The sequence below is a fragment of the Thalassophryne amazonica genome, chromosome 5, assembly GCF_902500255.1.
Source record: "Thalassophryne amazonica chromosome 5, fThaAma1.1, whole genome shotgun sequence".
NCBI lineage: Eukaryota > Metazoa > Chordata > Actinopteri > Batrachoidiformes > Batrachoididae > Thalassophryne > Thalassophryne amazonica.
In genome coordinates, this window is record NC_047107.1 from 51,835,659 (window position 1) to 51,848,902 (window position 13,244).

Here is a 13,244-nt window from a genome sequence, read left to right on the forward strand (position 1 = left end):
AGGTTATGGTTAAGGTTAGAGTTGGGGGTAGGGGTAGGGTTAGTAACAGTGAGTAAAAAAAAAACACCGGCACAAAAATTTGAATCATTTAGTGATAGGAGCATGAAAAACAAATGTGAGACTGGGCTGGAATTTTTCTGAGGAGTGTACTCATCTGGATTTAGACCTCAGATATTCCTGGAATCTGTTGCAGCCACTCTCAGAGATTGGGGTGCAGCATCATGGTTTTTAGTGTTATTTATTTATTTAATTATTTCTTGACAGATTTTCCCATTTGGACTTACAGAATTTCAGTCCTTATTCAGCTCTAATGTTCCTGTATGCAATTCTAGAAACTTAGCTATGCTGTCTGATAACACATTTTACACCCTGCCTCTGTGGGCTGTCTCACTGGTGTTTTTGCACTCTGAGTCCTCTCTGGTGTAGCAGGCCTCTGCATCAGTATTACATTATTGTTACTATAATTTACATTAGCATGTTAATAAAACTTGAAGCACTTTCCAGCGTTGATGAGTTTGTGCCATGTCTTTTTCTTGATCACTGCACGCGTCAAGGCATTACATGATACCACAGAGCATGTTGACAACCAAACATCTGAATAGTTTTGCACCCTCTTACTGTAAGGAACGTATTAAGCCATATGTACCAACCTATGGTTTATGGCCTTACAAGGGGAGGGCCCACTGGCATTTACTGAAACAACTGAAATGTGACTTTTTATATTAAGAGTTTTACCGCAGACCAGGAATAATGATTTTATAAACATTATTAATGATAATGTCAGCAATTTTGATTGACTTTAGCTTCTAATGTGAATGCTAAATTTAAGTTTTATAAGCTGTCGGTTGACTTTGTTGACAAAGACAAGGTGTTTCATCCTGAAGTGTGACCACTTGGCACCAAGGTCCAAAGATGGAGGCTTTGTGGTGATACCAAGAATAGAATGTTCGGTAGACAATCAAGGGTGCAATTTGGAACTAGAATTGGGGGGGACAAAGTGCGAGGCCCGCAGGGCCGAAGCCCATAGGCCGGGGTCTGGGGACCGCTTTAGGCCCCCAGAAGCCAACAGTTTCTAGATAAGCTCAGATGCATTCTGAGCATCCAGAACAGTAATTTTAATGTTTTGAGAAGACCATAAAGTGGACACCATTTGACTTATACAATTTGAAACTGTGGATATAAGTACTTTATTCTGAGAATAGCCAGCACTGATTTTATTAACATCCTGGTGTAAATAAGGTATCACCACATGTGTAGAACTTAAAAAGAATGATAGGTTGAGTTTTCATTAAAAAAACAACTGCAATGTGGTAAAAAGTATTCATAAATATGAAAGAACAGGCTCTTAATAATTACATACTGTATTTTTTTTTCTCAAGATTTATTTTTGCATAAGTTTGAAAAAACAACAGATCATAAGTTTAGGATAAATTACGTATCATGAATTTAATTTGGAAGTGGCACTAATGACAACACTCATACTGAAGATAATTTTGCTTGCATAGACTGATTTTGGAGATCAAGCAATAATTATTAATTAATTAATTAATAATAATTTCTGAGGTCCCAGATAGCTTTTCTGATTTCCTTTTCTAACTTTCAGAATTTAGTAAATTAGCATATGGTCCACTGATACTTATGTGTAGACAATAGTCCCTAGAGGCAACTATATTTGGTTTCAAATTTGGGCAAATGCAGTCCCAGAAAATTCAGAATGTGACAAACAAGAAACAGGTGTTGTAAACAAGTCAATGCTGCTAAAAATACAAACTTGCAGAAACAAAGATACTATTCTGACATGGTTTTGCACATAAGACTGGCATAGCATGTTTCAAGTACACACATATGTCAAAGGTGGGGGGGGACATTTTAATTTTTCTGATCATTTGGCATTTTTGTGTACATTACAGTTTGATGTTAATTATCTTAGCTTTCTCTGTCATACCAGCATTCATTGTAAAAGTGATGTTATGTGGGATAATGCAACTGATAAGCACTTAGGGGATTATCATCATGAGTTAAGGCCCCTGGCACTTGTGCGACTTTGATCCGTGCACTTTCATGCACTCTGCTGTGCACAAGAGGAAACTCGTCTAAAAACACATTGTAAACCATTGTGAACTGTGCATGGCTTTGTGCACATTTGCAAAGAAAATTTTGAAATGTTCAAAATCCCCATCAGGCATTAACGATGTGAACTTCAAGTGAACATTGCACAAGCAAGTCAAAAACACTGTGTGTGAGTGATGTGTCAACGCACCGCGCAGCTTGTCTGAACTATTATAAAGAAATGTTAAATCTATCATAAACGTCTGGCAGCAGCATTTTGAACCAATTGGTGACCCCTAATGCTGGTAACCCAGAAAATAGAACATTACAATAATCCAATCTAGAAGAGACAAATGCATGGATCAGGGTCTCAGCACCAGCCATAGACAGAATGGGACGAATTTTCGCTATATTTCGCAGATGGAAGAAAGCAGTCCTCATAATATCTCTAATGTGGAGGTCAAAGGACAATGTAGGATCAAAAATTACACCAAGTTTCCTCACTTTGTCAGTGTGATGTATGACACACGAGCCTAGGCTGAGCGCTAACTGGTCAATCGATGCCGATGTCTCACTGGACCAAGAACCATCATTTCAGTCTTATCAGAGTTTAAAAGTAGGAAGTTACTAGACATCCAGCTTCTCACTGATGCAAGGCAATCTTCTAAAGATTTTATGTGGATGAGATTATCAGCAGTTATCGGCATGTACAATTGAGTATCATCAGCATAGCAATGAAAGGCAATCCCAAAATGCCGCAGCATATGTCTTCCTTCACCTTAAGGACAAAGGACATTGCTTTTAAGATGGCCACATTCACATTTTGGACCGGGAAAGTACATGGCTTAAGAGAGGGGTAAAAGAAGCACCCATGTCAGTATTGAAAGGCCTTCCCTCAACAGAAGAAATCAGGCTTAGAGCTTTCCTGCTGCCTGCACAGTTGTTTACCGTTTTGTCCTCCACCACTCATGCGTTTATATCCTACAGGTATCTGGTGCTTCTGTTTGGCCAGAGCTCCCGTGTGGGGTGTGAATTCCCCATGAGAAGAAAGAACAAATACGGATGCAGGCTTAACTGAAGAAAATGACAGTGTGGCTGTGTACTTTTTAATCTTTTTTATCTGGACCACAGAGTGTCCAGCAGATTCTCTTGGCGAGAAGACAGCACAAAGTTTTTTGATGTCCACGCCATTGGAGCCACACTAAATGCCAGCACAGTGAGAAAATGCTGAAGAAATATGATCCCTGAGCAATCTGGATTCCATTAATTCCATTAAACAAAATGCTTATATGTATGTACAGATCTGATCACATGGGGTCCGGACAGCCAGGTCTGATCACACACAGCACGGGGAGGGGCCTGTCAGCTGATCACAGCACACTGACAGCTGGATGACGGCTCAGTGCACACGTTAAAAACACAGAAACCACCGCGACAGTTATATCAATAATTACAACAATACCTACATATGCAATTACATAACAAATAACAAAAATGAATGACCACATAACACAGAGTGACACGTTGGTCTGGGCACTGAACGGGGGGGGGGGGGGGGGCATGTCCGCTCACAGCCGCAGCTGTAAAGAGCTCTGCTCCTAGACATCCCAGCTTGAGAACACATTTCGTGTTCAGAAGGACATGAACTTATAACATTCCTCTGTGAGGCGCATGTCTCTGCCTGCTGTCCTCACATGGAAATATATGAAACATCTTTCGCCTTTGCTCCGGGCTGCAGCGGCACCTCCACCCACCAGTTCACCTCCTTCATGTCTTTCAGGCATTTTTCCACACTAATTACAGGCCAGTGATGGTAGCGCAGTGGTAAAGTTTCCATTTGGTAATCAGAGCTTATAGGTTTGAATCCCGTGAGTGACATTTTCTTTTTAACCAGGGTTACTTAACCGCGGGTTCTGTATTGCATCCCCTTTATGTATTATTTCTATCAACCTAATTATACAGTTGGTTTTTATTTTATTGTTCTCACATCAGCAGTGCGATGTGGAGTAGCTGCTCGCACTGTGTTCCTGCTCAAAAGACACCGTCATATGCACGAACCTTCACAGCAGCATCGTGCACGCCTGCCCGTCAGCTCGATGTTGGTGTGGTTCGCTCATACGAGCTGTTCCGCCGTGAGTCGCTCTGAGTTGTACTTATTTGTACAATGCGTGAAGGGGCCCTTAACACTGGAATTTAACCCTGACAAATTTTCTCTGTATTTGCATTAGGATGTTAAAGGCATAGAAATAAAACAATCACTATAAACATTAAGACTTTAACTGAGCAAAAACTGCAAAATGACACCATGTGAAATAACAAAATCACCCTCATCATCTGCATCCATTGTAGCAGCTGATATTTTTAGTGTTTTGCAGTTCGGCAGTAAAGTGATTTGTTCAAATAGTTACACAGACATGACACTTACAACTGCAGAAGGGCTGATTTAAGTGCAACACACTGTGCTGCTCAGAAAGTAAAGAAACTAGGAGGTTGTCTGTTCAAATTTAATCTCTGATGAGACAAAAATAAAAAATCAATATCAGTCAAAAATTGGTATACTTAAGTAGTGTTTTTCCTCCAATAAAATCAGGCTGTTTTGATTGTTTCCAGTAGAAGTGTTTAACATGGATGTTGTCTAGCCACAATATCACTTTGAACTAACGCATCATTAAAAATGTTTCTCAGACTTACTCGTTTCTTTAATTGCTCAGAGTCCTCACTTTGGTCCATTGGGACGGCTGCTGGGAAACACTGTTTCAATGAAGCGTTTGAAATAGAGGCTGCACTTCAGTGGAAGGACTCACATAATGGCAGAATGTAGTCAGGTGCAACATGTGAGCTGTGCTTCTGGTGGGGGGATTTAACTCCTAAAGCGCATTCCCACAGGGTGCCGAGTGCTCCTGCGTCAAAGAATGCTGGCCTGTATAAATCTGAATCACACTCATCAGCCTTTGCTGCAAACACTGAATAATTTCTTATCATACCTTTCAAGTATTATCCAACCAAAATCATTACCAAATATAAGAACTTAAATCACTAAATGCATTTTCTACATGTTGTTTAAATTATATGTGACTAATGGAAACATTTTTGAAGAAGTTCCATGTAAATCTGCTGTGCATATCTCACCTGAACAACTCCACATTTACTCACTATAAAGTGTAAATTCTGTAAGAGCTTCTGGGTACCTCATTCATTTGTCCATGAGATTGTTAAAACAACAATTCACCTGGAAACAAAATTCACAGATTGTTTATTAGTAAACTACAGGTCAAATTTACGCCAGCTCCAAAGTGAAGAGTAGGTTCTGTCACTATAATACACAGTGTGGTGCACAGTCTAAAGTGCATAGTCCAAGTGCATAACTTGTGTGTCCAACTCCACGTTACTATTTACATAGTTTGTACAGCACAGGGAGCAAATGGGTTCTGTTTTTTTTTCCTGTCATGAATCATGGTGTGTTCTGAGCATCACATGAATGACACCAGTCAGTTGTCTATCAGTAGTGGGGCAGCATAGCAAAACAATAAAATAAAAAAAATAAAATAAAATTGTGATAAAAGCATGGAATTTGCCACACATATTCTAAATTAACTAATGTTTATTTTCTGATATGGAGCCATCCTGGAGCTGACCTCTAATGAGCTACAGGGGTCAATAAAGAATTACACAGGGGTCAAAATTTAAAAATGCTCCAATCATGTTGAAAACTATTTGTCTGATCATAATGATTTGAAAAAGGTATAGTTTGAACTATCTATGACTGAATGTTCTGGAGTTATGGGGTAAAAACAGCGAAAATGGTGACAAAGGTCAGTTTCAGTTTGTACAGGGGTCAAAAGTTAAAGTTGCTCCAATTTTGGTAACAAGTGATGCAAATTATTGGTTGAAATAAAAGGATTAATAAATGGAATAGTTTTGACTATGCTGAATGCTTGGTCTCCAAGGTAAAGGTCAAACAAGGTTGACGTCCATTGGATTCTAACGACGTATGCAGCCAGTCTCATTTTTTTAGTCCTCCTGTCAAGAAATGATTAAAATTTTCGTGATGGGTTTTTTTTAAACTCACTATTACTAACCCTACTCCTACCCCCAACCCTAACCTAACACTACTCCTTCCCCTAACCCTAACCATAATCACCCCGACCCCCTCCCCCGTTGCACTTTTAATTACGTACACCCGTGCACTTTTCGTGACAATATGATGAACCAATAGATTAATGTATATTTCGTTCTGCTGAATCACGACGTACCGTGAGACTGGGTTGGGGGTATGACATGTTACCCCGTAACATGATAACTAAGCATGAGAGATGGTGCAACTATTCCTTTTTAAAATACTATTAACTCAACCAATAATTTGGATTGAACTGTACATCTTAATCTAAAAACAACAGAGAGAAGAAGAAATGCAAACTCTGGGACACTGGGTGCTTTCTTTAATGTTAAATTCTGTCTGAAGTTATTTTTCATTTTCTCGTCACTATATCAGCTTTGATTTGCTTGGTGGATTAGGATAATGCAGATGAAATATTTTATGAAAGGTCACAAACAGACAATTTGAAGCGGGAAAACCTGGAATTCAACACCAGTCTGTTTATAGGCTATCTGCTATGCAACAGAACCACCTGTTCTGCATGGTTCACTATTGTTGCATTATGAAAAAGAAATGGAAAAAAGTGCTTTGACTGAGTAAATACATAACCCTTACATAAGTAAGTGCTGAAAAAAGTGTGTGTATGTGTGTGTTTTCAAATATTCCATGTAATTTTGTATATTCTACTGTAATTCCATATATTACATGTTATTCCCCTTATTCCATGCAATTCCAGATACTGCATTAGTCTATGTGGTCCATGTAACTTCATGGAATATGCATATCTTGGATTTATGTGGTGATGTAATTAAGTTATTATTTTTACCCGAGGCCAACATGTGGCCATTGGGTATTGCGAAGACCTGGCATCCGTCCATCTGTCTGTCCATCTGTCCGTCTGTGTACAGCACAAGTCCAATTCTATTACACAGTAAACTTTGCTGAGTAAAATTTACTCTGCTGGGATAACATTTGGTCACAGTTTAAATAAAATAAAATACATACATAAAAGACATATGTTATAGAGTGAAATCAGCTCTACCATCTTGCTAAATCAAGTGTTTCTACTCCAATAAGAATTGATTTTACTCTGTGATAGAGTTGATTTAGCACTGTGATACACTATATTTAACTCTATTTAGACTGGGACCAAATGTTATCCCAGCAGAGTATATTTTACTCAGCAAAGTTTACTGTGTACTACCACAGTCTTCAAATTCACAGGGAACATTCTTCAGACAAAGATCTTGGACAAGTTCAAAGATGGCTAACCTTCACATATTTTAAGAGGTATTTTAAGAGGTTAAAATGTCACATTCTGTTTGAATCTGTTTTGCTTTGTTTTTGAGTGGCAGGGGATGACAGCCAATCACAGTCTAGCTGCACCGTGACGTCAGTGGCTGGTCTCTTCAAAACCGCTTGATTCGTGCTTATATGCATCTCTCTCATATATTATTTAAACGCTCTTTTTGTAACCTGATGACACATTCTGCGGCGTAAGCGTGCACGCTAACTCAAAGCTAACTACCTATGGAGTTAAATTTGGCTCATTAATACCAGCAAATGCATAGAGGGTGATCTCCGAATATTCCTTGATTTGCACAACATTATGTAAACGCACATGCAAGTCTCCTGCAGACGTTGTTAAAACGTAAATATTGTTTTTGATTGACTGATTAATAGAGGGCCTTCACTGAACATATATAATGCATGGAAGACAACAGGATCTTAATAATTAAACTGCAAATGATAAAGAACAGAAAGCTCATATGTACGAGAGTATTTTAGCATTGCGTTATATTTTTAATATATGAATAGTGAGGGGAAGCAATAAGTTTCTTTTGAAGTATTTTTCTTGTGGATTCTTTTTTGTGTGCTTTCCTTCGTTTAAATAAATTCACTTCATTCAGTCAGTCAATATATGTATATTAATTACATGTTGATCAATCAATCAATCAATCAATTTTTTTTTTATATAGCGCCAAATCACAACAAACAGTTGCCCCAAGGCGCTTTATATTGTAAGGCAAGGCCATACAATAATTATGTAAAACCCCAATGGTCAAAACGACCCCCTGTGAGCAAGCACTTGGCTACAGTGGGAAGGAAAAACTCCCTTTTAACAGGAAGAAACCTCCAGCAGAACCAGGCTCAGGGAGGAGCAGTCTTCTGCTGGGACTGGTTGGGGCTGAGGGAGAGAACCAGGAAAAAGACATGCTGTGGAGGGGAGCAGAGATCGATCACTAATGATTAAATGCAGAGTGGTGCATACAGAGCAAAAAGAGAAAGAAACAGTGCATCATTGGAACCCCCCAGCAGTCTACGTCTATAGCAGCATAACTAAGGGATGGTTCAGGGTCACCTGATCCAGCCCTAACTATAAGCTTTAGCAAAAAGGAAAGTTTTAAGCTGTACATGATTACATGATGTTCAAAATATTTCACGTTATTCCACACATTCAATGTAATACCATATTGTAATTCCATATATTCCATGTTATTCCTTTTCTTCTGTGAGGTTTCATATATTGCCTGTTATTCCATGTATGCTATGTACTCAGTGGAATACCATATTTTCCATCTTATTTAATTTCTTCGACGTAATTCCATATATTGCATATTATGCCATACCTTCGATGTAATTCCATACATTCCATGTTATTCCACTTCTTCAATGTAATTCCCTGTTATTCCATGCATTTCATGTATTGATATGGCACTTCAAAACACTTCACTACATTCATTCACTATATTCCGTGTTTGGAATTTTAGAACTGCCCAGATATGGACCTATGTACATGAAAATTCAGTAAGGTATATCTTATATATTATATTCCAGTTCTAAGGTGGAACTATGCTAGTATACTAAGGTATATTTAAATATCTAAAAAGGAAGAGTAAAAATGAAGAGTAGAAAAGAGTAGAGTAGAGCCACTTAGATGGTCTTGAGAACCAGGGATGGTAGGTTATTATAGGCAAAGCTATTATTATTATTATTATTATTATTATTATTATTATTATTATTATTACGCGTACAGTATGAAATCGTCCCCACTAAGTTCGTCCTGTTCGTGTCTGACCGCACGGGGGCGCTGCATCAGCGCTGTTGAACCTTGGTGCAACCCTGAAAGTCTTCCGCCGTCTTATAGCAACAACAGCAGCGAGGCTGCGGCTGCTGCTGTGTTTTCTCGCCATGTCAGGCAGAAAGTCCCGCACAGTGGCGAACCCTTTGGAGTCTGCTATCACCACACCAAGCGAGAGGATCCTGAAGGAGTGTCACAGTTTGTACGTGGACGCCGAAAACGGTAAAGAAAGAGCATTAAAGTGAATTTTCAGAGCCCCTCGGACAGGAACCACCGTAAAGTTGAAGAGAAGCGCGCGAGGTGTCATGTTAAGTTAAAAAATACCCGAATATAAATACACCGGGTCAGAACCAGTCCAGAATCACCAGCAAATAAATCACAGAAATGAACATTCAAGCTTCAAACACTTTTAAAGCAAAACAAGTGAGTCGTAAAAGCAGAGTGTAGTTTAACCAACTGGTGGATTTTCATTAAGAGAGTTGAAGGGATCATTGAACGGCATCAAAATAGAAACTGCACAACAAATAAAAAATGGGCCGAAACATGAGTTATGCTGTGACAGAACTGTCAGAAATCAGCTGAATGAAATACAGATAATACTGGTGCATTTAAAATATAATGCAATGCTAAAATACCCTCGGCCGTATGAGCGTTGTCTTCTTCATAATTTGCAGTTGTGTAATTGGAGTCCTAGTGCAAAGTATATATATATATACAAAATTATTTACATTATATTATTATTAATAATTAGATTGTTGTCTTATGTACAGTTTGTACATGTTCAATAAAGCCCCTCCATCCATCAGTCATAAACAGGTGGCAGCAGAGCTACATCACATCAGGTTAGCAACGTGCCGCCATATTTGAGCCACTGAAAACAACCAGCTGTCACTTGTTACGTGCACTCCGTAGCTTCTACTGTTATCACTGTTTTCACCGTGTACAATGTCATACAACTTTGTGGATACCATCACCAATGACGCTCAGAGTACAACCCCTGGCAAAAATTATGGAATCACCGGCCTCGGAGGATGTTCATTCAGTTGTTTAATTTTGTAGAAAAAAAGCAGATCACAGACATGACACAAAACTAAAGTCATTTCAAATGGCAATTTTCTGGCTTTAAGAAACACTATAAGAAATCAGGGAAAAAAAATTGTGGCAGTCAGTAATGGTTACTTTTTTAGACCAAGCAGAGGGAAAAAATATGGAATCACTTAATTCTGAGGAAAAAATTATGGAATCATGAAAAACAAAAGAACGCTCCAACACATCACTAGTATTTTGTTGCACCACCTCTGGCTTTTATAACAGCTTGCAGTCTCTGAGGCATGGACTTAATGAGTGACAAACAGTACTCTTCATCAATCTGGCTCCAACTTTCTCTGATTGCTGTTGCCAGATCAGCTTTGCAGGTTGGAGCCTTGTCATGAACCATTTTCTTCAACTTCCACCAAACATTTTCAATTGGATTAAGATCCGGACTATTTGCAGGTCATGACATTGACCCTATGTGTCTTTTTGCAAGGAATGTTTTCACAGTTTTTGGTCTATGGCAAGATGCATTATCATCTTGAAAAATGATTTCATCATCCCCAAACATCCTTTCAATTGATGGGATAAGAAAAGTGTCCAAAATATCAACTTAAACTTGTGCATTTATTGATGATGTAATGACAGCCGTCTCCCCAGTGCCTTTACCTGACGTGCAGCCCCATATCATCAATGACTGTGGAAATTTACATGTTCTCTTCAGGCAGTCATCTTTATAAAACTCATTGTAACGGCACCAAACAAAAGTTCCAGCATCATCACCTAGCCCAATGCAGATTCGAGATTCATCGCTGAATATGACTTTCATCCAGTCATCCACAGTCCACGATTGCTTTTCCTTAGCCCATTGTAATCTTGTTTTTTTCTGTTTAGGTGTTAATGATGCCTTTCGTTTAGCTTTTCTGTATGTAAATCCCATTTCCTTTAGGCGGTTTCTTACAGTTCGGTCACAGACGTTGACTCTAGTTTCCTCCCATTCATTCCTCATTTGTTTTGTTGTGCATTTTCGATTTTTGAGACATATTGCTTTAAGTTTTCTGTCTTGACGCTTTGACGTCTTCCTTGGTCTACCAGTATGTTTGCCTTTAACAACCTTCCCATGTTGTTTGTATTTGGTCCAGAGTTTAGACACAGCTGACTGTGAACAACCAACATCTTTTGCAACATTGCGTGATGATTTACCCTCTTTTAAGAGTTTGATAATCCTCTCCTTTGTTTCAATTGACATCTGTCGTGTTGGAGCCATGATTCATGTCAGTCCACTTGGTGCAACAGCTCTCCAAGGTGTGATGGTGCGTCTGTCCATTTCAAATGAGCTCGGGCCCAGAGAAGGTGGCGACGTTTCTGGATGTTGTTGATGTATGGCTTTTGCTTTGCATGGTAGAGTTTTTAACTTGCACTTGTAGCTGTAGCGACAAACTGTGTTAACTGACAATAGTTTTCTGAAGTGTTCCTGAGCCCATGTGATAAGAACTTTTACATAGTGATGTTGGTTTTTAATGCAGTGCCGCCTGAGGGATCTAAGGTCACAGGCATTCAATGTTGTTTTCGGCCTCACAGCTCACGTGTAGAATGTTTTCCAGATTCTCTGAATCTTCTGATTATATTATGGACTGTAGATGATGGAATCCTTAAATTCCTTGCAATTGAACATTGAGAAACATTGTTCTTAAACTGTTGGACTATTTTTTCACACAGTTGTTCACAAAGTGGTGATCCTCTCCCCCATCTTTGCTTGTGAGTGGCTGAGCCTTTTAGAGATGCTCCTTTTATACCCAATCATGACACTCACCAGTTTCCAGTTAGGTGTTCTTTGAGCATTCATCAACTTTCCCAGTCTTTTGTTGCCCCTGTCCCAACTTTTTTGAAACGTGTTGCAGGCATCCATTTCAAAATGAGCAAATATTTGCACAAAAACAATTAAGTTTATCAGTTTGAACATTAAATATCTTGTAGGTTGAAGAGGATTTGCAAATCATTGTATGCTGTTTTTATTTACATTTTACACAACGTCTCAGCTTCATTGGAACTGGGGTTGTATTTTGTCATAATTCATGTTGTTAAATGCTACACTGAATCCATGAGATAAGTACGAGTAATTAGGTAATTCAAATGCTATAAAACAGTGTTGACCAGTTTTAAAGGCGGGGAGATAGTGCACCCCACATATTTGAAATTACATTTAGAAATTAGTTTTTAGGACCCTTTTGTTTTCTTGTGGCCTTAATGATCAAACCAGATTCTGTTCACTAGAAGCTATAAGGTGTAACGTTGTGATGAACTTTGTAAACCTTGTTGATTGTGTATATATGCACCTTTGTGTGTGTTTTTAGGCTTGGTGAAGATTGCCAGCAGCTTAGGAGTCCGTCTGCTGCCCCCTAGAAAAAAGGTCATTGTGATGATAATGGGAAATCACTCTGCAGGGAAAAGCTCCTTCATTAACTGGTAATATGACATATTGTTTCTGGATTTACTGTGTCTTTTCCATTTATGAATGTGAGCCAACCATTTATACACATTATGAAGGTAACACAAAAGACACAGCAACATTTTCTGTACTGCTGAAAACTTGATTTTGGTTGGTAAGTATTTGGACAGTGACAGTTTTTGTAACTTTTCCTCTGTACACCAACATGGTAGAATTTGAAGTGAAACATTCAAGATTTGTCATGTAGGCTTTCAGCATTAATTCAAGGGGTTTAACATAAATATCACATTAACCATTTATGGACATTTGTATAAATTGACCTTATATTTTTAGAATCCATAAGTAATTGGACAAACTATATATGGGCACTTTCACCTTTAAAGTATACAGAAATGTGTCATAATGGGCCAAAAATGAAACACAATTGTGCTCAACGTTTTACATACCCTGGCAGAATTTTTTAAAAAAATTTTGGCCATATTTCAGAGGCTATGAATGATAACACAAAAACCTTTTTTGCACTCGTCTTTTTTTTC

The 13,244-nt window shown here is 38.6% G+C and overlaps 2 protein-coding genes across 4 annotated transcripts in view; one reads left to right on the forward strand and one right to left on the reverse strand.

Annotated features, from left to right (window-relative positions):
* The window catches only part of slc2a11b (solute carrier family 2 member 11b), a 31,750-nt gene extending 26,733 nt beyond the window's left edge, over positions 1 to 5,017 (reverse strand). The window contains exon 1 of the mRNA XM_034170215.1: positions 4,741 to 5,017. Within this exon, the coding sequence (XP_034026106.1) occupies positions 4,741 to 4,779 (39 nt within the window). The 5' untranslated portion in view covers positions 4,780 to 5,017. The remainder of the gene's footprint in view (positions 1 to 4,740) is intronic.
* A 4,288-nt stretch (positions 5,018 to 9,305) lies between these two features.
* The window catches only part of si:dkey-98f17.5 (uncharacterized protein LOC569123 homolog), a 61,209-nt gene continuing 57,270 nt past the window's right edge, over positions 9,306 to 13,244 (forward strand). For all 3 annotated transcript variants that reach the window (XM_034170217.1, XM_034170218.1, XM_034170216.1), the window contains exons 1-2: positions 9,306 to 9,449; positions 12,614 to 12,725. In XM_034170217.1, the coding sequence (XP_034026108.1) occupies positions 9,338 to 9,449; positions 12,614 to 12,725 (224 nt within the window). In that variant the 5' untranslated portion in view covers positions 9,306 to 9,337. The remainder of the gene's footprint in view (positions 9,450 to 12,613; positions 12,726 to 13,244) is intronic.